The sequence below is a fragment of the Miniopterus schreibersii genome, assembly GCF_964146895.1.
Source record: "Miniopterus schreibersii genome assembly, chromosome: 14".
Taxonomy (NCBI): Eukaryota; Metazoa; Chordata; class Mammalia; order Chiroptera; family Miniopteridae; genus Miniopterus; species Miniopterus schreibersii.
In genome coordinates this window covers 38,163,565-38,187,813 of record NC_138114.1, presented here as the reverse complement: position 1 = coordinate 38,187,813, position 24,249 = coordinate 38,163,565, and the positions used below count along the sequence as shown (strand labels likewise).

The 24,249-nt window shown below is 51.9% G+C and overlaps 1 protein-coding gene across 4 annotated transcripts; it reads left to right on the top strand.

Moving 5' to 3' along the window:
* Positions 1-1,832: 1,832 nt before the first annotated feature.
* Positions 1,833-23,890, top strand: HPS1 (HPS1 biogenesis of lysosomal organelles complex 3 subunit 1). Of its 4 annotated transcripts, XR_014000244.1 has the most exons (21): positions 1,833-2,106; positions 3,281-3,394; positions 5,187-5,303; positions 8,827-8,964; positions 9,183-9,325; positions 9,968-10,076; positions 10,390-10,550; positions 10,992-11,097; positions 11,573-11,668; positions 11,849-11,924; positions 13,855-13,910; positions 15,024-15,191; positions 15,272-15,451; positions 16,574-16,635; positions 17,200-17,334; positions 17,414-17,474; positions 18,491-18,643; positions 20,711-20,824; positions 22,454-22,536; positions 23,059-23,239; positions 23,424-23,890. XR_014000244.1 is itself a non-coding variant. In XM_081157991.1 (20 exons), exons 3-20 carry the CDS (start codon positions 5,187-5,189, stop codon positions 23,219-23,221), a joined length of 2,118 nt encoding a protein of 705 aa, XP_081014117.1. In that variant the 5' UTR covers positions 1,833-2,106; positions 3,281-3,394; the 3' UTR covers positions 23,222-23,890. The 4 variants fall into 4 exon arrangements, 1 of the variants encoding a protein (XP_081014117.1); XR_014000243.1 differs by having other exon boundaries at positions 1,833-2,088; positions 23,059-23,890; XR_014000245.1 differs by having other exon boundaries at positions 23,059-23,890.
* Positions 23,891-24,249: the final 359 nt, after the last annotated feature.

The following is a 24,249-nucleotide window of genomic DNA, read 5'->3' as shown; positions in this document are numbered from 1 at the left end:
TGCAAAGAAGTTCAACATCATTCATCATTAGGAAAATGGAAATTAAAACTACAATGAGATACATATATAAAAACCACTACATACCTACTAGAATGGCTAAAGTTAGAAAAAGACAATATCAAATGCTAAAGAGGCTACAGAAAAACTAAAACTCTCAGTATGGCTGGGGGGGGGGGGTGTGTGTAAAATGGTACCTGCACTTTGGAAAATAGTTCAACAGCTTAATATAAACTTAAACCTGTACTTTGCAAACAGCTCAGCCTTCCCACTCCTAAGTACTTACCCAAATGAAATAAAACCTTATGTTGACACAAAAACCTGGACATAATTACAAATAGATAAATTGGATTACATCAAAATTGAAAACGTGTGTGCTACAAGTGATAAGTGAAAAGATGAAACACATAATGGGAGAACACTTTTGCAAATTATATAGCTAATAAAGGACTCATGTCCAGAATATATAAAGAACTCTTATGACTAACAAAAAAGATAATTAACCTAATTTTAAACTGGGCAATGGATTTGAATAGACATTTCTGCAAAGAAGATATACAAATGGCTGCAAAGCACATGAATAGATGCTGAATATCATTAGCCACTAGGGAAATACAAATCAAAATCATGAGATAGCACTTCACACCCACTAGGACGGCTAAGTTAAAACAGACGACAAGCTTTGGCGACAAGCTTTGGCGAGAACAAGCTTTGGTGGATAACCTTGGCCCCTCATGCATCACTGCTGGGAAATGGACTAGCAAGGGGCGAGAATAAGTAAACAGCAGCACAACCACTTGATGGAATTTATTCAACCTCTGAAATTCAGGCTTAAGAAGAGTTTGACACAAGAGGGAAACTTGGTGCGTGGAGGTAACGGGATGAAGAGTGCACAGCCAGAAGGCCTCAGCTCTGGGCGGGAGGGAGGCTGCGGGGCGGCTCTGTGCTGTGGGGGGAGTTGGGAGGTTTGGGCCCTAAGGTGGGCCGGAGGGATGGGCAGTGGGGGGAAGGGGGAGGAGTGATGCTTGCTCGGTCTGCAGGTGGTGGAGGCATTAACTATTGGCTCCTGCCTTGGGGGGGGGGGGGGGGCGGGGGCTCTATCTGCTGTATCCCAGACAGTCTCTGAAGGTCATCCCCCACTGGGCTGCACTCAAAGTCCCCAGGAGATTCCGGGGCACGGAGCGGTGACCTGGGTTGGGGTTTAACCCTTCCATGACCTTCATCAGCTCTCCCCACCTTCAGCCGCTACAAATACACAATTTAAGAAAATCTTGCAAGCACGGGCTCAAAACAAAGGCCCTGAGGTGCAATCCGCCGCCCAATGGACCGAGAACTCGCAGAAAGAAATTCCAGCCTGGGGCTCTGGGGACAACGGGCCCCCCGCCGGCGGTCTCCCCGCGAGGCCAGGGAAACGCGCAGCGCCTGCCCTGGAACCCAGGTCCCGCGAGTGCGTGAAGCCAGGCCGTGGGGAAGAGCCCAGCCCGGGGCCGGGAAACCCGGCTTCTCGTCCTGACTGCGCCCCGCGGCAAGTTCTTCCTTATCTTCGGGCCTCGGTTTCCTCTTCTGTGAAACGAGGCCGAGCGGGGATGTTCCCGCCGCGCTAAGGGCAGGGGAGGGGCCCAGCGCCCCTGACGGCGGTGGCGAGCCCCAGCCCTGGGACCTCCGCGCCCTCCGAGGCGACCACCGAAGGGACCACGGAGCGCGGGGGGCGGCGCTCTCAGGGCCCCGCAGCCCAGCCCCGGCCCTCGCGGCGCCCCCGACACCCGCGGGGCGGTCACGTGGGGAGTCACGTGGCCCCGCCCGGAAGTGCGCCGGGGGCCCGGACGGCCGGGCGGGGCGGGACCCGCTGGGCGGCGCCGGGTACGCGGGCCTCCCGGACGGTCCGGGCGCGGCCCTCTGCTGCCCCCTCCGTGGGCGGCGGCCCTGCCCCCCTGCCCCGCGCGGCCCTCCCGGAAGTGGGGCGCGGGCCCCCGCAGCCTCACCCACCCCCGTGTGCCGGGTGCCCGCCGCTTTACTCGGAGCCAAAGTTTGTGCAGCTGCGAGGTGGGGCGGGTCCCACCAGCCCGGCCTTCTGCCCTGGGTAGCTGTGAGGTTCGAGGGGATTCGGGGGTGAGCTGCGTCCACTGGAGAGTGCGGGGCAACGGGAAGGCGGCCGGGGGCGGGGCCCGCGGGTTCCCCTCCCGGGTCCTCCAGCCAGCGCGGGCGAGCCGGGGCTCCGGGCGAGCGCGCCCCCCCGGAGCCGCGGGAGGCGGGGGCGGTTTGCCGGGGGGGATGGTGAACGGGCCCGGGCGCCGTCTGGAGCTGCCGTGAGCCCCGTGTCCCCTCCTGGGCGCGGGATAGAGAGCAGGGAACGACACCGGGAGGTTCTTTGGAATAAGAAAAGTAGAACCTAAGGTTCACTAAGAAGCATTCCCATTTTTTCTGGGAATAGGGCATTAAGGCCAGTCATGCCCGTGATGCCGCAAGTCGCAGTTACGTTGCAAAAAAAAAACATGCTGAGCCCCTAAAAGCCCTTTCGTTGCCTCTTATTTAAGCTAAAGCTTTTTATTATTCCTGCCTTTTATCATCAAAATGTGAATGATCAGGAACCAGTTTAGCTCATCCTGTTACTTGACTAAGGGCACCTGGGAAGTAAGAATATAGACACCCTCCCCCGCCACCCACCCACCCTGTGTTAGAGCAGTTTCCTAAGGCCCTCCTGCCTGGTTACCCCCGACTCTCCTATAATCTTACAGGTGGAGCAGGGCATTTTTCCTCCCCTTCACAGCAGGAGTTGGGGCCCAGAGGTTTAAGTGCCATGGCAAGGCCAAAACTAGAACCAGGTGTCAGGGTCCTTTTGTGTTGCTTTGTTGCCATTCATCACGTCATCCCGGGCACCTCCCCTCTCCTGGACTTCCCTGTCCATCTGAATATGCCATGCTGTCTCCACTCAGTCAGTCATAGCGGCTCCCTGAGGCTCCTTAGAGTGGGTTTGCTGACCACACCATGGCTCTGAGTGACCCACAGTGAAATGAGAGCGCATGGAAGGAAACAGGAGGTGGAAATTAATGTTTGTGGGCACCAGCTATGTCCAAATGACTGTGATGGCTGGGTTCCTGTTCTAATTCTTTGAGGGTTGGGGCAGAGGGACACGGCACTCAGATACCTCCTGGCTGTGAGGAGAATGTTCTGAGCAGACTGCCTCATGGCCAGAGGAAGACCACTCAGTCCTTCACCACCTTGTCCACTCCCAGGAACAGGGAACAGTCGGAACTGCTTGCCCTCATGACCTCTCTGTTTTAAGCATTTGCAGGCCCCAGGATGCTATGCTGCTCCATGAGCTGGTCACCGAGTCTGTAAACAGCAGCCCTTTCTGAACCTCTGGCTGTCTGGAAGCTCTGCTGTGCTCCTCGCCAAGGTAGATGACTGCGCCTTGCCTGGGGCATACGGAGGCAGGCAGCACCCACTCTGGGCTACTCAGGCTCTGGGAGGCGGACAGTGAGGCAGGCAGTGGACTGAGCTCTCCCCGGCTCTGCAGAGCCCTCTCCCCAGCCCTTGCCCAGCGCTGTATCCTGATGTCACTTTGCCTACTCTCTCTGTCCTTCCTTGTATCCAGACAGTCATCAAGGTCTGCTGTGTCTCTGAGCTACTATTCTTCTCCTGGCCTCCACCAAGGAGTGGGCCCTCTTTATCCCACACCAGGATGACCTGCCTCCATAACCTAACCTCACCCATCTATGGCCAGCACGGAGTTTCCCACATCCTTACCCGCCTACAGGGGCTCTTTGCTGTTGACCACAGCCTCCACTCCATAACACACCATGCCCCAACCCCACATCAGGCTGGCCCCTCAAGCCCCCAATCGTGTGACTCTTACCTGGGAGTCCCAGAGCCTCTTCTAGGTCTACCTGCCCTCATCCAGCAACATCTTCACACTTCATGGTTCTCCCAGTCTCTGCCTTGTGCTTAGCAATTCCACGGGTAGGCTGCAGTCTCTGTTTTTCACTGTGCTGGAAACACCTTCAGGCTGAGTGCTCTGAGTTAGAATTGATAAACCAACTGGAGATTTGGGGAGAATTCAGTAAGTGCCACTAAGCTGGTCACATAGGGGAAACTAAAGAGTGTAAATGAGTCGAAGACCTCAAAATGCTATATCCTGTTGAGGAAACCGGACCTCCATTCATGGAAGACTCAGAGCAGTTTCCTAATCATTGTCACATCTTGGCACATGTGCAACATGATCATGTCTTTGTGGCACATGAGGTACACGAGAAGGTTTGAAGTTCCTGCCTGGGGTTCTCCCAGCTGCGTGCAGCTGGCCCGAGAGCTCTGGCCTCACCAGGCTTGGGCAGGCTTCTCCGCGGTGGAGAAGATCGAGGTCTTGCTGCACCCCAGGGGTCCAAGACACTGTGGGAAGCTCTGAATTAAGAATCTACCAGTTGGTGAATAATAAAACACATTTTATATAATTAAGCCTTAAAATGTGTGGCACAGAGGGTGCATGTGTGGGTGGTGGGGAAGGAGGTTCGGAAGGGCCAGAGATACTGGTGGATGTGGCTGCGGACACAGCAGTCAGGCAGGTGTGAGCATGCGCAGGGACAAGGTCAGGCGGCCTCTGTTTCCACCCAGAGCAGGAAGACCATGTGAATGAAATTCCTGTAATGCTGAAACCACTCCTTGTGGGCTTTGAAGCTTGTCTTCTGGGGCTGTTTTTGATTTGAGGAGAAACACACTTCTGGACTACCCAGAGGGAGGTTCAGTAGCTGCCCTCCATTCCAGGCCAGGCTCTGCCTGGCTGCCTCCCTGTGCAGTTGACTCCTGTCCAGATTGAGAGCTGGGCCTTCCTTACAGTTGATTCCAGTAGGCCCGTAGTTGGTCTAATGCTGTAGTGAAAGGGGTCAGAAGACAGAGGAAAGAGCCCCAGCGTTGGAATCAGACAGGCCTGGGTTTGGATCCCAGCTCTGCCGCTTCAGGCTGTGCCACACCGTGCTCTATAAAATGGGAGGAACTGAAGGTTCCTGTTTTACCAGGTTCCTGTTTTTTGCCGTGAGGGGGTGACGAAATAACACCAGGAGGCCCTCAAGGTGGCGCCTGGCACACAGTGAGGGCTCAATAGATGTTTGCTGGGCTTATGATCCTCTTCATCACTCAGGCCATGCTTAAGGATGCAGGGACTGGGAGGCGACCTTGACCTTGCTTCTCCCTGGCAGATGAAGTGCGTCTTGGTGGCCACAGAGGGCGCAGAGGTCCTCTTTTACTGGACAGACGAGGAGTTTGAAGAGAGTCTGCGGCTGAAGTTTGGGCAGCCAGAGAATGAGGGAGAAGAGGTGAGTGTGGGACTGGAGGGATTGGTGGGAGGGGACAGCACAGAAGGCCAGGAGGCAGGAGAGCCAGTCCACCCTCTGGGGCTGCGCCAGAGTCCCTCACACCCCCTCCACCCCAAATCCTCAGCTATATTAAGGTGTCATTGACATACTATAACCTGAACATACTCAAAGTATACAACCTGATGTACTTTAATATGTACATATACCTGCGATCGCATCACAGTCAATAAAATGGACATATCCACATCCCCCAAATTTGTGATCCTTCACCCCCCCCCCCCCCCCCCCCCGCTCTGGCAACCACAGATCTGCTCTTTGTCACAATAGATGAGTATGTATTCTGTAGACTTTTACATGATGAAATCATACAGCAGGTACTCAGGCTGGTTTTGGTGTTGGGTCTGTCCTTTAGGGTTGGCTCCAGCAGCCCCGTGTAGGTCTGATGCTATGGTGAGAATTTCTTTCATGCAGGATGATTGTTTTGAGATTCATCCCCCTTGTACTGCATATCAGTAGTTCATCCCCTTTCGTTGTGAGCAGTCTGCTTTGACAGTGCGCCACAACCTGTTGATGGGAACATCCGGTGGTTTCTAGTTGTCACTTACACGTAAAGCAGCTGTGAACATTCACCTACAGGTCTCTCTCTCCGTGGACATCAGCTTTCACTTGTCACGGGAATCCCTAGGGTAGCATGGCTGGGTCATGTCAGCATATGTTAAACTTTTTATGAAACTGCCCAGCCTTTCTAAAGAGGTGGTATCATTTTATGGTCCACTAGGAGTGTATGCGACGTCCATTTCCTCAGTAGCCTGGCTAACACTTGCTGTGGTCACTCTGTGGATTTAGTCACTCTGATAGGAATCTAGTAGAAAGTGGCTTTTCTATTAATATAATTTGTTCACAAGAGAAGCTCATGATTGTGTTTTAATTTTCATTTCCTTAATGACTAACGATTTTGAGCATCGTTTCATGTGCTTATTTGCCATCCTTATAACTTTAATGAGGTATCTGTTCAAATCTTTTGCCAATTTATTGGCTTGATTGTTTCTTATTTTTATTGAATTTTGAGAGTTTCTTGTGTATTTTGTGGCGTTTTTGTTTGTTTTTTGTTTGTTTTTGTATCCTGGGTATAAGTCCAAGGAAGATACATGTTTTGTAGGTATTTTCTTCTGATCTGTGTCTTATCTTTGCATCCATCTAACAGTGTCTTTCAAAGAGCAGAAGTTTTTAATCTGATAACTTCACTTTGTCATTTTCAGTCCTTAAGCTTTTATTTCAACCAGCCATTTGTTGACGTTTCTCTTCCTCTTTAAGAAAAACCTGTTAAAGGAACTAACTAATGAATTCCTGACTTTTCAGTTCCTACATGACTAGTGTAAAGAAAAGAGCCTCTAAAGTTCTACTTTCATATGTATGCAACATAATTTTTTCCTGATCCTATAGATAATGTGAATTAATTCTAGGAAATTTAGAAACAGAGAGTAATTGTTTTTAAATGACCCATAAATTTACTACCCTTAGCTATTAGCTCTTTAATATATTTTCTTTGTGTCTTTCATTTTTATATATAGTTGGGATCATGCCACATTTACAGTTTTGTTTTCTGGTTTTTTTGCTTCCATTATATCTAATGCATTATCCCATTTTGTTAAATATTCTCAAAAGCATAAACGTTCATGGAAACATATCCCTGTGTATGAATAAATGCGTCCATTTATTTAGCCATTTCCTCAATGTTGGACTGTATATCGCTTGTAGTTGTCTGTAGCTATTGCTGTAGGGAACATTTGTACTTGAATTTTACCTCACACCTTACTATTTCCTTAGGATAAATTCCTAAAAATAGAAACATTGATTCAAAAGCCATTCAAAGATATTGTACCACTTTATAATTCCACCAACTCGTATGAGAATGTCCCTTTACACTCTCCTATACCAAATATTTTTATCTCCCCCCCGACCAAATAAATTCTTGCTATACCTGCAGTAAAACACAATCTAGATTTTTAAGTGACTTTTCTATTAATATAATTCGCTCATGACAGTTCCAGAAAATGATGACATGTGAACATTTGCTTATCTGGAGGAATATTCAGTCAACAGATATTAATTGAGAACCTACCATGTTCCGGTATCTGGGGATAAAGCAGTGAATGTGACCGTGCTCTTGTGGAATTAGAGGCTAAAGAGGAGTGACATACAGTGAACCAAGTAAATACCATGAGTTCAGGGAGTGATAAATGGTCTGAAAAACTTAAACTGGGTATGGGATGGAGAGTGACTGGGGCAGGGTGCCCTGAGGGTGGTCAGGAGAGGGGCTGTCTGAGCTGGGACCTGAAGGAGGAGACGGAGCCAGTGTTTAAGCTTCACTGACAGATTCTGCAGCCGCTGGGCACAGAACTTGGTTCCTGAATGTTGGGAGAAAATCAGACACACAGTGCTCATATATTAAATGCCATGTGTGGCCTCTGGCCAGCTGCCTGTTTTGCTTCTCAAGGCAAGGTCTTACTCAGCTCCTTGTAGGTTTCTGCAGCTCCGAGTTAGGACTCCGCTTTCTCCACATTTCAGCCAAGTCCCCGAAATCAGCTTGGGGAAGATCAGCAGTTTTCCTCCTTTCTTTTCATTCCAGTTTTGTGAATTTGAGCTATGACCATTCCACTGGCTTTATCCCATTTTGTTTGCAGATTTTCAACTAATTTGTCCAGTCTCTTTTTGGTTTTGTTTGTTTTGTTCCTTATTTGGGAGTGCAGAGAGAGGATGGATGGGAGAAGAGCTTATAAAAGTAAAAGTATGCTTATTATGGAAATAGGGAAAGTACAGAAATGTAAAAAGAGTAGGGGGGGAAATCACTCACAACCCCTCTGTCCAGAAATAATAAACTTAATGATGTTGATTTTCTTAATATTTTTCAATGCTTTTTATGTAGTTTAATATACAGAGCATGCATACCATTTTTTTTAAATGTAACATTGTATCAGAGGAATGTACCATGTCATTGAAGCACTCCACTGCTTAAGTGGCTGTCTGTTCTTCCATCACTTAGATTCCCCTGGCACTGGACATTTGCATTTCTCCCAGTTGCTTGCTACTATAAACGATGCTGTAGTAAACATCTTTGTACATGTGTCTTTGCCCCGCTCTCTGATCCTTTTCCGTAGGCTACGTCCCCCCACAGCAGACCTTCTGCTACAAAGGGCATGGACTTTAGTAGATGCAGCAAATGTTCTTAGAGTTGGCCAGCTCTCCATTAAATGCCCAAGCATTGCACTGTGGAATGTGGCCTAATCCCTCAATGTTTCCTTCTGCTTTCAGTCCTAAACACAGAACCCTTCCAAGCCTTCCTAACTACCACCCAAGGTTTGGAGGCAGTGTCTTCCTGCTCCCCCCTCTGACAGAACAGTGATACCCTTGCAGGCAGATCTAGAACTGTGGAGACCCTTGGTGGCAAGGCCGGGTCTTTTCTGTTTCTTTGTCCCCAGTGTCTGGTACACTCAAGCAGTGTTGTTGTCTTCCCCTCTTGCAGCTTCCTGCCCTGGAGGACCAGCTCAGCACCCTCCTGGCCCCAGTCATCATCTCCTCCATGACAATGTTGGAGAAGCTCTCAGACACATACACCTGCTTCTCAACAGAAAACAGCAACTTCCTCTATGTCCTTCACCTGGTGAGTGTGTGGTCCTGGGCCCCTGTTCCTCCTCCCTTGACTCCATGGGCAGTCCACATGCCTCTCCCTGATCTTGAACTTTAGACTCCTTTAGGAGGCAGAAGCCGAGTCTTACTAAAATCCCCTGGGACCTGATCCCCCCCTCACTGTCCCCATGGATCAGGGCCGGTGAGGGGAGTCCCCTGGGGCCAGCTGACATCAGCCCACTGTGCTAACAGTTCGGAGAATGCCTGTTCATCGCCATCAACGGAGACCACACAGAGGGCGAGGCGGACCTGCGGCAGAAGCTGCGTGTGCTCAAGTTCCTGTTCGAGGTGCACTTCGGGCTGGTCACTGTGGATGGCCAGCTCATCCGGAAGGAGTGAGTCCTGTGGCTGATCCCTCCAGATCCCTTGCTAATCACCCTCTTGAGGCCAGGAAGTGTGTACCCAGCCTCTGTGAAGCTGCCTGTCCATTCTGTGCCCCTGGCTCCTTCCTGGCACCTTCCTGGGTACCTATCTGGCTTTGTGTCATGTTTGTGTGTGAGAGAAACTGAGAACTGCAGCAAATTTCTCAGGCTTCTGGCTCCGGGTTCCTGCCCATCCCATCCCACTCCACTCCACGGCTAGGGCATGGTCTGAACGCTGCACCTTGTGCTTCATGGGCTCTCCCAGTTATTTGGTCAGGTCACGTGAGCTCTCCTGGCCCTGACAGTGATATAGGACTGTGCTTCTTTGGTTGAAGTTGAGGACAGCCAGCTTTTTAAAAAATATATATGTTTTTATTGATTTTAGAGAGAGAGGAAGGGAGAGGAACAGAGAGAAAGAAACATCAATGAGAGAGTACCATTGATTGGCTGCCTCCTGCACACCCCCTACTGGGGATTGATCCCACAATCCTGGCATGTACCCTGATGGGGAATCCAACCTGTGACCTCTTGGCTCATGGGTCAGTGCTCAACCACTGAGCCACACGGGCTGGGTGACTGCCAGCTTTTTCATGGCTCTCCCTGCTCTTCCCCCAGGCTACGGCCCCCAGATGTGGAGCAGCGCATGCAGGTGTGGGAGCATTTCCAGAGTCTGCTGTGGACCTACAGACGCCTGCGGGACCAGGAGCAGTGTTTCGCTGTGGAGGTGACTACTGGGTGCCAGCGTCATCAGGCCATGCAAGTGTCAGATCAGAGGGGCCATGCAGCTTTAAGACCACATCTTGATCCTTCTAATGAGTGAGGGCACGGGCTGGCTCCCAAACTCACTAGATTCTAGGTAGCCTACTAGAAGCCCCAGAAAGGCAGGGACCATGCTGGTCTGAGTCTCCCTGTTCCCAAGTGTCTAGCACATAGTCTGTGCTCAGTGTGGACTGAATGCATGTGCCCATTGGCCAGGGCCTGAAGCAGGAGAGGGTGGTGGGTGACATGGCCTCCTCTCCCTGCCCACGTGTGGCCAGGCTGTGGAGCGGCTGATTCACCCTCAGCTCTGTGAGCTGTGCATAGAGGCACTGGAGCGGCACGTCATCCAGGCCGTGAACTCCAGCCCCGCGCGGGCCGGCGAGGAGGCCCTGCATGCCTTCCTGCTCGTGCACTCCAAGCTGCTGGCCTTCTACTCCAGGTGCGCTCCCCGGCCCCCACTCACCCCGCATGCAAAGCACCAGTCCTCGGCCAAGAAAACCTTCAAGACCCACTTCTTCCATGAAGCCTTCTCAGATTCTTCGATTGTCCAACCCCTCTCAGCTCACTCCCCTCTGAATTGTTTCTTTGGGCAGTGCTGTCTCAAGAGTCTGAATTTAGGGCTTCCTGATATGCTGTTACTGGTCTTTGGCAGTTTCCCATTGGTAATTTTTTTTTAACACAACCAAGTTTTAGTCTAAAAATTAGTGAGCTAATTTTATCTACACCTTGCCTTTCTCCAGAAAGGACGAAATCAGCTGGTGTATTTGTAAACTCCTTGAGGGCAGGGACCACGCTCCAGTCTCCCTTAACCAACCCGTCCCCATCCACTGCCACTCGGGGTACTGGGCACATGCTGACCAGCTGCCTGTCCTCTCCGCAGCCACAGTGCCAGCTCTCTGCGCCCAGCCGACCTCCTCGCCCTCACCCTCCTGGTTCAGGACCTCTACCCCAGTGAGAGCACGGCAGAGTCCGAGGACGACCCTCAGGTCTCAAGCAGCTAGCTCGCCGGGCAGCGGGCGCCGTCAGGGAGACAGCACCCTCCAGAAAACCAGTCTGGAGGGTGCTAGGCAGGCTGCTGGGGCGGCCGTGGCTCCTGAGTCACTGTTCTGGGCACGTGGTGGGCATGACGCTTTCCTGCCGCTTTCAGATAGAAGGGGAGCTCTAGAATGCATGTGGCTAAAAGTGCAGATTTTTGGAGTCAGATAGTCCCTGTTTCACCACTTAGCCATGTGAGCTGGGCAGGTACTTCCCCCTTCTGAGTCTTATCTGTGCAATGGGACAATGACAGCATCTACTTCTCAGGGTTCTGGAGCAAGACTAAACCACCTAGGATTGAAACATCCCTGGAAAGTGAGGACACAGGGCTGGAAGGCCGTGCCTGTGAATCGCTGGGAGATAGAGGACCAGTGGGGAGGAGCCAGTCAGACATGCTCTAACTGTGGTTTCCTCTGCCTGTCGCAGCCTTCCCCGCGGTTGCTGCAGAGCAGCCAGAACATCCCCTTGCAGCAGGCCTGGAGCCCTCGTTCCTCAGGCCCCCCCAGGAGTTCTGCAGGGACTGTATGTGCTGTGTGCCCATGGGGAGAGGGAGGGGAGGGGGGGAGGGGAGAGGGAGGGGGGGAGGGGAGGGGAGGGGAGGGGAGGGGAGGGGAGGGGAGGAGAGGGGAGGGTCCTGACCCTGCTGGGAAAGCGGGGACCAGGGTTGAGCCCTCAGCCCAAGCTGCCCTATTCTCCTCCCAGGAGACAGACAGCTTCTCCCTCCCTGAGGAGTACTTCACCCCAGCTCCTTCCCCAGGGGAGCAGAGTTCAGGTTCAGGTGAGACATGGGCATGGGGGGGAGAGGGGTAGTAGGAAGGAGACAGATGCCAGGTGGCAGCCCTGGAGAGTCTGTCTTAGGTTCAGTGGACCCCCTGCCTTGTAAGAGCCCAGGCACAGACACCCGGGTTTCTAGAGCACAGGACACTGTCTGCAGCAGCCCCTCTGTTTACCCTGCTTGCTCCAGCTTGAATTTAAGGACTGTGAAGGCCACTCAAGTGATTGCCAGAACTTTTATGACAAGTTAGCTTCATTTAAAAATTCTCGTCTCATACATGTATTCTCTGTCTTCTCTTTCTTTTTTGTAATTAATAAGTAATCAGGTAATTAAAATTAAGTACTAATCATTCGATTTCAAGTACAGTGGTTTAAAATATAAATGTTCAGTCTCTATAGTTTATATCTTACCTGTTTTTTCAAAGTATGTGGATAAACAACAAAAATAAATAAAAATATTCAAAATGCTATTAACAAAACAAAAAAGACAACGTTGCTTAGAGAAATATAGGAGCCAAAATCTAGACTGTTGTCACTATAAATGGGCATCATCATATTTATCTCTGAAGTTCTTAGGCAAAGGGAACGCCGACGTCATCTGATAGAAGAGAAAAGGCCAGGGCTTCAGGAGGAGGAACTTGGCAGGGACTGAGTGTTGAAACGAATACCCTATGTGGCTTCCTTATGTGGCAGTTCTGGACACTGGCCGTGCAGTGGAAAGACCTGGGCAGCTGTGGTCCCAGGCTGGAGTCCAGATTTGAATACTTCTAGAAACTTCCCTGTGAGGCAAGTGAGCCTCAGGGTGAGAACCAGTACTATGCACAGATTTAGGTTCTCACCTCTGGCTGCACAGTGGGCTCACTGGGAATCTTTAAAAACTGTTGAAGCTGAGCCTGTGCCAGAGATTCTGACTTCACTGGCCTGGGGTGTGGCCTAGGCATAGGGATTTTTAAAAGGTCTCCTGTGCAGCCAGTTAAAACCCACTGGTTAGACATTCTTAACTTTAGGTCCTTGGATGGGCTGCAAGGAGCCTGGGACCCCCGAGGTCATGTCCTGATTCACTTATGCTTGTACATTTCTCTGAGGCAGGGGTCCGTAGCTGTCCTCTAAGCTTTTCCGTGAGCCCAAAGCACATTGAGAAGCACTGTTTGGGGGTGATCGATGAAGTTCCCTTTCCTCACTGCTCCCTTTCCTCATTCATCACAGTCCTCCTCCTCGCCCCTTTCTCTCAGTGGCTTTTGATGCCTCAGAGCGGTAAATAATGCCATTCCACAGTGCACAGAACTCACAGCTCACAAGCGGCTTGACTTGCACTCATCCATTTGTAAATCAGGTGTTCGCGACAGGAACAGACTCTCCCCAGAGAAACATGGTTATAAATGATAGTTATTCACAGTAAACTATAAGAGAACACTATTATTACAAACATATAACATTTCCAATATGTAGTGAGCTCCATAGGTTTTCGTGAGCTATACTAAGAAGGGAAATCTAGCTCAATTCCAGGTGCTGAGTAAAAGCTTGCTGATTGACTAAACAAATGGGGAAATGTAGACTGTGTGCTGCCTCCTGGTGACAAGGCACTGTTACAGCCAGGCAGGGCCCTAAAGGAGCAGAGAGGGCAGAAACAAAGGGGGGGTTAAGGGGCTGAGGAACATGCCTCCCGCATTGCCAGCACCTGGCTCTGGGAGGGCTTCTCTTCCCAGTCCAGGCTGCTTTAGCCCTGGCACTGCAGAGTTTGCTCGCACTTGCCCGCTTGGGGGAGGATGGGAAGGGTAGTGCTGCTCCAGCCCATGCTAAGTGCTTGCCCAGCCAGCTGTTATGAGTAGCTGGGGTGGGGCCATTCCTGCTCCACCCTCCTCCTCTGATACACTATTGGGTCATTATTTATAGTTTCCAATTATTTATGTTATTTTATTACCTGTGGCCTGCAGGTAGCACCATCTGGCTGGATGGGGGAACCCCACCCACTGATGATTCCCTGGTCCAGGTAAGTTTCTTCTGGGGGCGGGGAATGTGCCAGGGCACCAGCTGATCTGAGATGCTGCAGTGAGGGCTAGGGACTCTGAGGTTTCTCCTCCAAGTAACTCCTGACACCTTAGGGCTGATAGAGCAGGGCACAGCTCAGCCCAGAGGCAGGGGCTGGGATGGGGGCGGGGAGATGAAGGATGACCTCAACTCCTGATAAATCCCCACTCCTCTGACTGGTCTTGGGAGTGAAAGTCCAATTTAGTTTTTTGTGTGTTTTTTAAATGAAAATGTAAATAAATTCATTGTAGAAAAATTGGGAAATACAAAAAAGTAAGTTATGAAAAAAAGACTAAAAATCTCTAGATAGATAGATAGATATACACACACTCTACATATATATTTTTTCTTTTACCAAATTTGAGTTCTAATGGATTTCATTGCACTCTTTTCCTTAAACATATTCTCATTTGCTAGGTACTCTTCAACAGTGTGGCCAGCTACTGCTTGAGGCCATCCTGTGTGTATGTTGTTACTTATTTGGCAAACACCCAGAAGAACTAGCACATTGTATCAGCTTTTTGCTGTTATCATAAGATTGCAGTGACATCCTTACAGAGAGGTTTTGGTGGCATCTCTAATGTGTTCCTTAATTCTCTACCTCTGCCCACTAAAGGCTTTCTTAGAACCCCTGTAAGGCTGGAGTCTTGCTCATATAGTCGTTCCAGTTTCTCCCACTGGAATGGCTATCATGATGTTCTGAGGGTGGTTGAAATGACAAGATGTCATTAAATTTAAATGCCTTCATCTATGTGAAGACATGGGGAGGGAGCCCCTTGCCCTCACTCCACCCTGCCTGTTTTTCCTGCCTTTTCTATTTCTCCTTTACCACCCACCTCCCTTGCTTGGCATCCAGTCCTGAGTCTGGGCAGAAAGGCCCAGAAGCAGCTGAGAGATGGACATTAGAACCAGAGCTGCTAGGGTGCAGGGACTTACGAGCTGGGATTTCCTGGAGTTGAAACATTTGCTCCTCATGGTTTACAGTGAGGATGGCAAATGGACAGCTGTGGGTGGATCCAGCGTGGCAGGACGCCAGCTCAGTACCCCTCCCACAACAGCCCCCCTTCCTCCACAGATAGGAGAAGACACACTCCAAACACTGATCCCCAGCTCCCCAGCACCTTCCTGCCCTAGAAGGATTTTCCTGGATGCCGGTGTGAAAGAGAGCTACTGCCCCATGGTGCCCCACACCATGTACTGCCTGCCCCTGTGGCCAGGCATCAACATGGTGCTCCTGACCAAGGTACAAGGGCCCCACCTGCCCCACCTCCCTGCAGCCTGGACACCTTCCCCAGCTGCCTGTTCCTCTGCCTCTTCCCCTAGGGCCCCAACGCGCCCCTGGCCCCCGTCCTCTACCAGCTGCTGGATGGGTTTTCCCTGCTGGAGAAGAAGCTGAAGGAGGGGCAGGAGGCCCGGAGCTCCCTGCGGTCCCACCCGCTCATGGGGGACCTGCGCCAGAGGATGGACAAGTTTGTCAAGAATCGTAGGGGCCAAGAGATACACGTAAGGCCGGGTTCTCAGTATGCCCGCCCCGGGAGAGGAGGCAGGGCCTCTTCAGCCCACACCAGTGAGGGGCCCACGGCTCTGGGCCCAGCCTCTGCCCCACCACGGGTCTGTGATCCTTGTTCCCCTGTTAGGCAATTGTGACAAAAACTTACGGCACTTGACATTTTCAGAGCATGTTTATATGAGTTTGGCAGAACACGAATTATAATTTCCACTTTTTTAGAGGAGGCGTGGACTTAGATCGTGATTTGGCCAAGATTTCTAGGGGAGCCAGAGCCTGAGTCCAGGACTCAGGAAGGGCTATGGGTCTGCCCCTGGTGCTCCTCACAGCCTGGGAGGTCTCACAGAGATGCCACTCCCACCCCCAGGGGACTTAAAGCCCAGATGGGGAGAGGAGGTTAGGAGACAAGGGAGAGTGCGGGAGCAATGCCTGAGCAGCAGGAAACAGGCTCAGTGGAGTCGGGAGCCTAGCAGGAAGTGGGGGTAGATTGGGTAGCATAGCTGCTGGTGGTGCTTGGGTCTTGGGTCAGCCTGAGGAACTGAGTCACTGTGGCTGCCTGCGCATTGGCCTGAAAAAGAGCAGAAGGGTTGGAGGAGGCAGAGCAAGCCAGTGATGCCCAGCTCCAGCCCCAGCCCCAGCCCCAGCCCGCCCAGCTTCTCTGCCCAGAGCAGCTGGAAGACTGCTCAGCATCTCCCAGTGCTCCCAGCTCTCAGTGGCATTGCGTTGGAATGCAAAGTTCCTCTTTAAGGAGATGGCTCAGGGCTCCTTCTCAGTGCCCAGCGCCTGCCCCATGTCCAGCCTCCCTCAAGTCACTTACCTGCCACTCTGGCAGTATTAGTTTTTGTGTCTGTGCCAGCCAGGCAGCGAGCCCAGTACTTGGCACACAGAAAGTGCTTTTGAAATGAATACCTGCCAAGTGAGTAGAACATGGTGTACAGCGGGTGCAGAGAGCTGGGGGACCTGCCAGAGACCCCCACATTGGCTGTGCGAGGACACATGTGCACGGGCCCTAAATAAGCCTTCAGGGGGTAACCTCTCAGAGCCTGGCATCTGGAAGGTCTCCCTGGACCTCGCTGTGGTCTCACCATCAGGAAGCTGACCTGTCCCCTGTCCTACAGAGTACCTGGCAGGAGTTTAAGACCAAGGCCTTCTCCAGAAGTGAGCCTGGATCATCCTGGGAGTGAGTGGTGGGCTCTGAGGGCAGGGGGGCAAGTTTGGACAGAAAGGGCAAGTTGCCTCCAGGCCAAGAGGGAGAGAATGTTTAGGAAAGCGCTTCTGAGGGGACAAGGGTCTGGGAGAGTGGGGTCCAGTCCTTGGACACTGGAGGGAAATTTGGAAGCAGAGCGGCTAGAAGCTGAGGAGCCGGGCCATGAGGACCCCACACCAGGGACACACTGCCCAGGTTCCAGCCCAGCTTCATCCCTGATCCAGTGTAACCTCACACATGTCACTCCCCCCATTTATTCGTGAAATAAACCATGAAGTTGGACTAGATCCCATGAACTGCACCAAAGTGCAGGAAATGCCGTGTTGGGGGAAACTGGGATGAGGGTGAGGCATGCTTTGTTAGCTGTATCTGTCCTCGGTGCAGGGGCAGGATGAGGTGCTGTCCCAGGGGTGACCATGCAGGATAAGGTGCTGTCCTAGGTGGGTCTGCCAGTGCAGGAGCAGGGGGTGACCCCCACAGGGGACAGTGTATTCTCCTAGGGCCCTTCCCGCTGTGATGCTCTCATCTCATTCCCAGGCTGCTCCAGCTGTGCGGGAAGATGAAGCGGCAGCTTTGCGCCACCTACCGCCTGAGCTTCCTGACCACAGCTCCCAGCCAGGGAGGCCCTCAGCTGCCCCAGCACCTGCAGGACCAGGTCCAGATGCTCATGCAGTGAGTGTGGGTGTAGCCCCTGGTGACCAGGAGAAGGGGGACCCCCTCCCCATTCCCTGCTTCCTTGCTTTCCCTGCAGAGAAAAGCTGATGGACTGGAAGGACTTTGTCCTGGTGAAGAGCAGGAGGAATGTCACCATGGTGTCATATCCTGATGTCAGAGCCCCAAGCCGGTCCCTCCACCTGCCCATTCTAAGGACTGCAGCTTTGGGGTGGGAGAGTACGTATTCCACCACCTCAGCTGCTTTCCTCTGGACAACAGTAAGAGGAAATAGTGTCCAGGCGCTTGTCTGTAGAAACACTCCAAGGCTGAAATTTCAGAAGTCCCTGATGTCCCAGAGTTACTTCATAAAAACCTTAAAATTTATTCATGTTGATGTCCAGCCAGCAAAGTGGTGATGGGCATTCCATGAGGGGCGACAGTCCTGGAGACCCTGTCGGTTTGAGAGCCATGTCCTCCTCAGAGGCCACAGCTCGCAGCAGAGCAGGAAGCCTCTGAGAAGGCCTGCACTAAATGTGTTTATCCCTGTTTTAAAAACCATATCCCTTTTATTACAGACCACTAGTTTTACTGAACTCTGGTTTTCCCTGGAACTTTATATAAAGCAGCTTTGCCTATATTAAAATCTCTAAAGGGCCTGGTCTCCAGTTCCCTGAAACTTCTGTCTCCAGTGTGCAGGTGAAAGGGATGACAGAGGCACCAGCCATGCCCTGCACTGGGTGTCTGTCCCAACGTTCCAACCTCTAAAGTGAAGTATAGAGTTGAACAAAGTCATGGTGAGGTGTATGGGTTGAGCGGTCAGTTAGGCTCACTCAGTACCTATGTGGCTCTCCTCTCTGCTAGCCACACTGTGTGTATAATTTAAAATTATCCCTCATGAAGATCATAAAATATGAACATACCATTTTCCTGTTGCGTCTGGAACTCTAGTATTGGGGGTCCATTGTACTTGCATCTTAGAACTTCTCAGGATTGGGGTTCGGAGGTAAGGAGAGATCTGAGAGAGGGGCTCCTAGGGGTTGGCTGAAACGTTAACCTTCAGAGAAGGGCAGAAGCAGCAGGCCTGGCCTCCGACTCCACTGCTTAGTCTCTCAGAATTAGGTCAGGGTCAGAGAAGCATCCACCCTGGTTCCTGGCTTACAGCACCTTGACTCAGACCTGAACCTATCTAGAAGACTTCCCAGGCTTGGTGCATTTCATCTACGTGGACCGCACAACTGGCCAGATGGTGGCCCCTTCTCTCAGCAGCAGTGAAAGGACCTCGTCGGAGTTGGGCAAGGGGCCCCTGGCTGCCTTCATCAAAACCAAGGTAACCACTGCCTGGCCCAGGCACTCTTCCCTGCCCATCAGACAGGACATGCTGGCCTGGCCCCTGCCTGGGAGGGACTAGTCCCCCTGCTCTCAGGAGCACTCCCCACCTTAACTCCTACTGCTCCTCTGTCAGTATCTATGCCCAGCTCTGCAGGCACCTAAGATTAGCAACTTGTCTCTGTCACCCCAGCACCCTGATCAGCACCTGGGGCCACGTGAGCCTTGATCAATGCCGGGGAATACCTTCCTGGGCGTTTGCTAATGTCCTGGATTAGCAGAGACTGGACAGTGAAGTCAGAGGAAGAAACGGCCAGGGCCTGCCACAGTGCCTCGCATAAATAAATGCCCAATAAGTATTTGTTGAATTAAATGAAACAAAAAACACAGCTTAATCAATTTGACTATTAGAACTTAAACTAGGTGGTTTCTACTAAGGAAGCATTCTCTGGGGATTATTTTATTCTCTTTAACTGACTCTCCTTCATGGCAAACTGGTATTTTGGGTAAGGAGAAGGGAGGACCCAGATTATATGTACATACAGAGACACACACACTTTATGCATCCAGGTATGTCATATGGTTAAAATCAGATGGGCGACAGAAGGCCTGTGTTGGAAATCCATCTCTGGCTCTCACTGGCTTTGTGGCTGGGGTATTACTTAGTCTAAGCTCAGTTTCCTCACCTGTATAAGAGGGTGGAAACACTATTGACATGGAATTAGTGCAAAGATTACAAATGCATGTAAAACCTTTAGCACCGTATGTGGCACAACAGAGAGCGATTACTTACTGAGTATTTACTGGGACTGTCATCACCATCATCACTTCCATCTCTGTCCCTCCTTCCAGAGATGGTTGGCTCTCTTGGTTCATCTCTTTCATTGTTTTTCTGTGTAGTTCGTTGTAGTTGGGCTCTTTCTGTCTATGCAATTGTGTTTACCACATTTTCACTTTCTATCGGGTGCATTTCCTCGTGTCATTAATTCTTTATAAACATGATTTTTAACAGCTCCACAATAGTCCATCATGGGAATGTAGCATAATTTACTCAGCCATTTCCCTGATGTCGAACAAGGAGATGGTTTCCAGGCTTTCGCAGTTATAAATAATTCCGCAGCGCACACCTGCGAGCATCCGTCTTTGTCTTCACCTCTGATTGCTTTCTCACAGTGGAGTCCCAGAAATGGAATTACTGAGTCAAATGGGAGGAATGTTTTTAAGGTTATTGATACATGTTGTCAGGTTGCTTTCCTGAAAACACAGCAAATCCATGTATTTGTTTGCAGATTTAATTAGACATTGCATTGTAGTCAGGTTTGGAGTGAATCATGTGCCTTCCACTCGGCTTTGTGATGAGAGGGCTCATCAGGCTTGTTTCTAGCCCCGAGCTGTCCCTGCCGCCTTCCCTCAGATGGCTCAAAGACAGCATCAGCAAGTCCTTGAATGAGGCAAGAGGACATGGCGGCAGGTCTAAGTCACATAGTTCTCGGGCACTGTGTTTCCATCGGACCCCCTGATGAGCCTAGCTTGGACTTCACCACGGAAGCAGAGGACATGCCTAGATCAGGGTGCCCTGCGTGTTCAAACATCTTACTAGCACCTGCCAGGCCTGGAACCCATGTCAGAGGTTCCCAGCCCAGAAGGGAGGAGCTGACCCTAGACAGCAGGAGGGGTTTCCAGGCAGCCACCCCTCCAGCTCCTACAGTGTTACCATTGTCTGTGGCTAGTTTCTGGCCTGAATGATGAGTTGACTAATTTATAGCTGGTGTGTATAGTGAAGATATATAAAGTGTTTCTACATATTTTTATCGTAATGGGAACTGGAGGAATAGTCCACCCATCCATCCCACAGGGATTATTATTGAGCTCCTGCTCCGAGCCAAGGCTGTGCCTGGGCACTAAAGGAGAGAAGAGCAGGAGACGCCCCTGGCCTTGAAGGAGCTCCTCCTTCGGGTACTTTTCTGCCCCTGGAGGGGAGAGCCTGAGCTCTGCCCCTGCCATGGGGAGAGGGCCAAGCCACAGGCCTTGCTGTCAGGGAATGCTGAGCACTCTCTCCTTCCCCCAGGTCTGGTCTCTGATCCGGCTGGCACGAAGATACCTGCAGAAGGGCTACACCACGCTGCTGTTCCGCGAGGGGGACTTCTACTGCTCCTACTTCCTGTGGTTCCAGACCGAGATGGTGGGTGTGGCTTTCCTTTCCTAGTTACTCTTGGATGCTTTTCTCGTGGATGGTGTTCAGTCTGTCTCCTCATCTCTTCTTGTCCCTGGTGGAGCTGACAGATAAGCTAAGCCGGTTGGGACCCAGAACTCAGAGGTCCCATTTTCACACCCGCTCTATGACCCCTCCACCCAGCTGTCTAAAACACCTAGGCTATTGTTCAAGGCAGCGTTAGGTAACGTGAACAGGGCGGCGCATGCCGCGTGTGAGAAAGGCTGCTCAGATCACCTGCTTTCTCAGCAGTGCCTCAACATCCTCCACTGCACTTGTAAAGCATGGCACACTGTTGTTCCCATTGTGCAGGTGGATAAACCGAGGCTCAAAGCAATTAACCAGCCTGCCCAGATAAAGCTGACAGTGTGGCTTATGTCTCTTGGTTCCTAGCTGGTTCTCTAGTCCTCACTGTTCCTGCAGTGTACAGACATGGCCTTGGAGTTTATTGGGCTGTCCCGGTGCCTGCTAGTCTGTCTGTGTCTCTTTCCCCAGCCCTTCCTTTGCTTTCATTTTGTTTCTCTCCTTGTTTTCTCCTCACTTGTCACCATTAGTCATGATTCCAGCTCTCTAAAGGTCATTTCTCCTAGCCCCCCACACCCTTGGTCCCGTTCTCCTGTGCCCACTGTTCATGCCCTACTCTCTCTCTGTTCTTGGCGAGAGGTGACCCTGAGCTGATGGCCCATGCCTCTTTCCACAGTGCAATCACAGGAGTCTCTCACCACTGTTCTTATAACCCCGCATCTACACAGCCCCAAGCAATGATTTGGGCCAGTATCATTGACCCCATTTTACACATTGGCGAAACATGATCTGGAGATAAACACCATGGCCAGGGTCACTGAGGTCATAGGTGATGAAGCCAGAACCCAGTTCTCAGCTCTTCTGACCTGTAGGCTCCCATGTTTGCTCTGTGTCTCAGAACTTCCCAATGTGTGTATGACCTTAGCCTTAGTTTCTAGGGTGAGACACGGCTTCATGTGCTTGGTTGGCCCCAGAGGGTAATGGGCTAAAGGAAGGCTGTGGGGTGCGGAGACCTGGTGTGACGCCTGGCTGCACCTGTGCCATCCTGAGTGGCCAGTTCGCACTGTCAGGTTCCCCTCCTCAGCTGCAGGGCAAGCCCACAGTCCCACATGGGCTTTCTGAGGAGCCCCATGACCGGACTTGGCACATAGTGGGCTCCCAGTGGATCTTGATTCACTCCCCTCTGATGTACACTGGGAATTCCCAGTGTTTTCAGGAAGAGACAGGCCTTTTGACAGTGCTCTGCTCATCATGGCACCTCCCCACTCACCCTCCCACTGGCCCTCATGAGCATAGCGACCCAGGCCCATTCACTGATAGGACTGAGAGCTACCATGTGCCAGGCACGATACTCTGAACTTTATCTACATTGTCTCTAATGTTCATTGGGATTTTTGTTATTCCCACTTCACAGATGAGAAAATAAAGTAAAAAGAGGTCCATGGTTTCCCCAGCACCAAGCACACTTCAGGCAGGGCTGAGTCAGGCTCTGAACCCGGTGTGTCGGACCCACACCATGTTCCTCCCACCATACCCACCACCTCCCCAATCAGGACCCTCCTCCTTCTCCCGCAGGGGTACAAACTCCAGATAATCGAGATGCCTGTCCTTTCCGACGACTCAACTCCCGTGGGCATGCTGGGAGGAGACTACTACAGGTGACATGAATTTGGAAGGCTTTTGGGGCTGCGGGTGCACAGATGTTGGGTGATAAGTGACAGTTCCCCCATGGGGAGCAGCTCCTCCTTCAGGGTGACCCCCAAGAACCTAGAAACTCTCATTAGAGGCTCCTTGCAGCCTGGGCCAGCATCCCGTGAGAGAGAAAGTGAGTGGGAGACATTTGGGTTTTTGCCCATCTTGCTGTTGGCACCCTCTTGGCAGCATTTGCGAACATCTGCGCTGAGGCCCGAGGACTTCCCTGCTGGCTCTGTGGCATCTGAGCTAGAATGCTGCCCTCAGCAGGCCCCCACAGGGTTGAGAACCCAGAGGGACGGATGGACTGCGGCAGGCCGGTGCCGAGCCTTATACAATTTGGTCAGCGTGGGGCAGGGAAGGCCTTGCTGCCTGGGTGCTGGGAACTGGTGAGGGGACAGTGCCTGTGAGGTGCCGAGAGAGGCCGCTGGCTCTGGGGGCTACCGTGGCCTCGCTCCTGAATCCTGTCTTCCCTCTTCTTCCCTTAGGAAGCTCCTGCGCTACTACAGCAAGGGCCACCCAGCCGAGGCCGTCAAGTGTCATGAGCTGCTGGCCCTCCACCTGTCAGTCATCCCCATAGACGTGCTGGTGCAGCAGGCGGGGGAGCTGGCCCGGCGCCTGTGGGAGGCCTCCCGTGTCCCCCTGCTCTAGGCCAGGGTGGACTGCTGGGTACAGTGGCCCATGCACCCTGGTTCTCCAGCCCCCACCCCCATTTGCATACATTCCCCCTCCAAGAGCCTTCTTCTGTCCATGACAGCCACCTGAGGATGGGACAGTCCCCCGGGCAGCCCCAGAATCTCTTTTCTTTATTCCTTTTTTGTTTGTTTGTCTTCTTCTGTCCCCCCCCCCTCAGGATTTCTTAAAGAAACCTCAGCTGGAGCAGCCTCCACTCCAGGCAGTGACCAAACCCCCAGATGCTTCCGTCTGGAGGAGGAAGGAGTCCAAGAGGCTCCCTTGGTCTCCTTAACAGCAGTGGCTGTGAGGTTGGAGCTGGGGCAGCCCCTCTTCCAGAGCTGGTCCGGTTACCCCCAGGAGACAGGGAGGAAGTCCCATTGCCCATATCTGAAGACACCTACCCTCTGCCTTTGTAGAAAGTAGGAAGAGCTCCCTCAGGAAGCCATTTCCCTCCCCAGGTGACAGGTGCTCCACTGGCCAGGTTTGAATTCCAACTCTGCCACTTCCTCTCTGCTATTCTGGGCAGGTTTCCCAAACTAAGTGTGCCTCCCCCCGTGTGGAGCAACAGTACCTCCCCTTCAGGGTGTTTATAGGTGCTGCTGGACAGGAGTTGTGTGCTCAATAAATGCTGGTTATGATTATTGATATTGTCCAAGTCAAACATGCCTGGGCCCTGGACCCTCCTTGGTGCCTAGAAACCCGGGCAGGTCCTGGCCTCTGCGTACCCCATTCTGTTCCCGACTCCCACCCTAGCCCCACCCAGAGATTCCTGTACTCCAGCCTCGTATCCCAGGCTTTGAGGTTTGTAAAAGCTCCCAGGCAGTCCTGGTGTGCCTGAGATTGAGAACCACTACCTTGCTGGAGGGGTGCAGCCTCCAGCCTAGAAGCTCCCACCCGGGGGGGACACAAGGACAGGAGACCGTTGGAGCCCGGGGCCTTGGGGGCAGCAGTACCGAGCACAGCAGAGCAGTGGGCTCATTCATGATGTACAGGCGGTGCCAGGC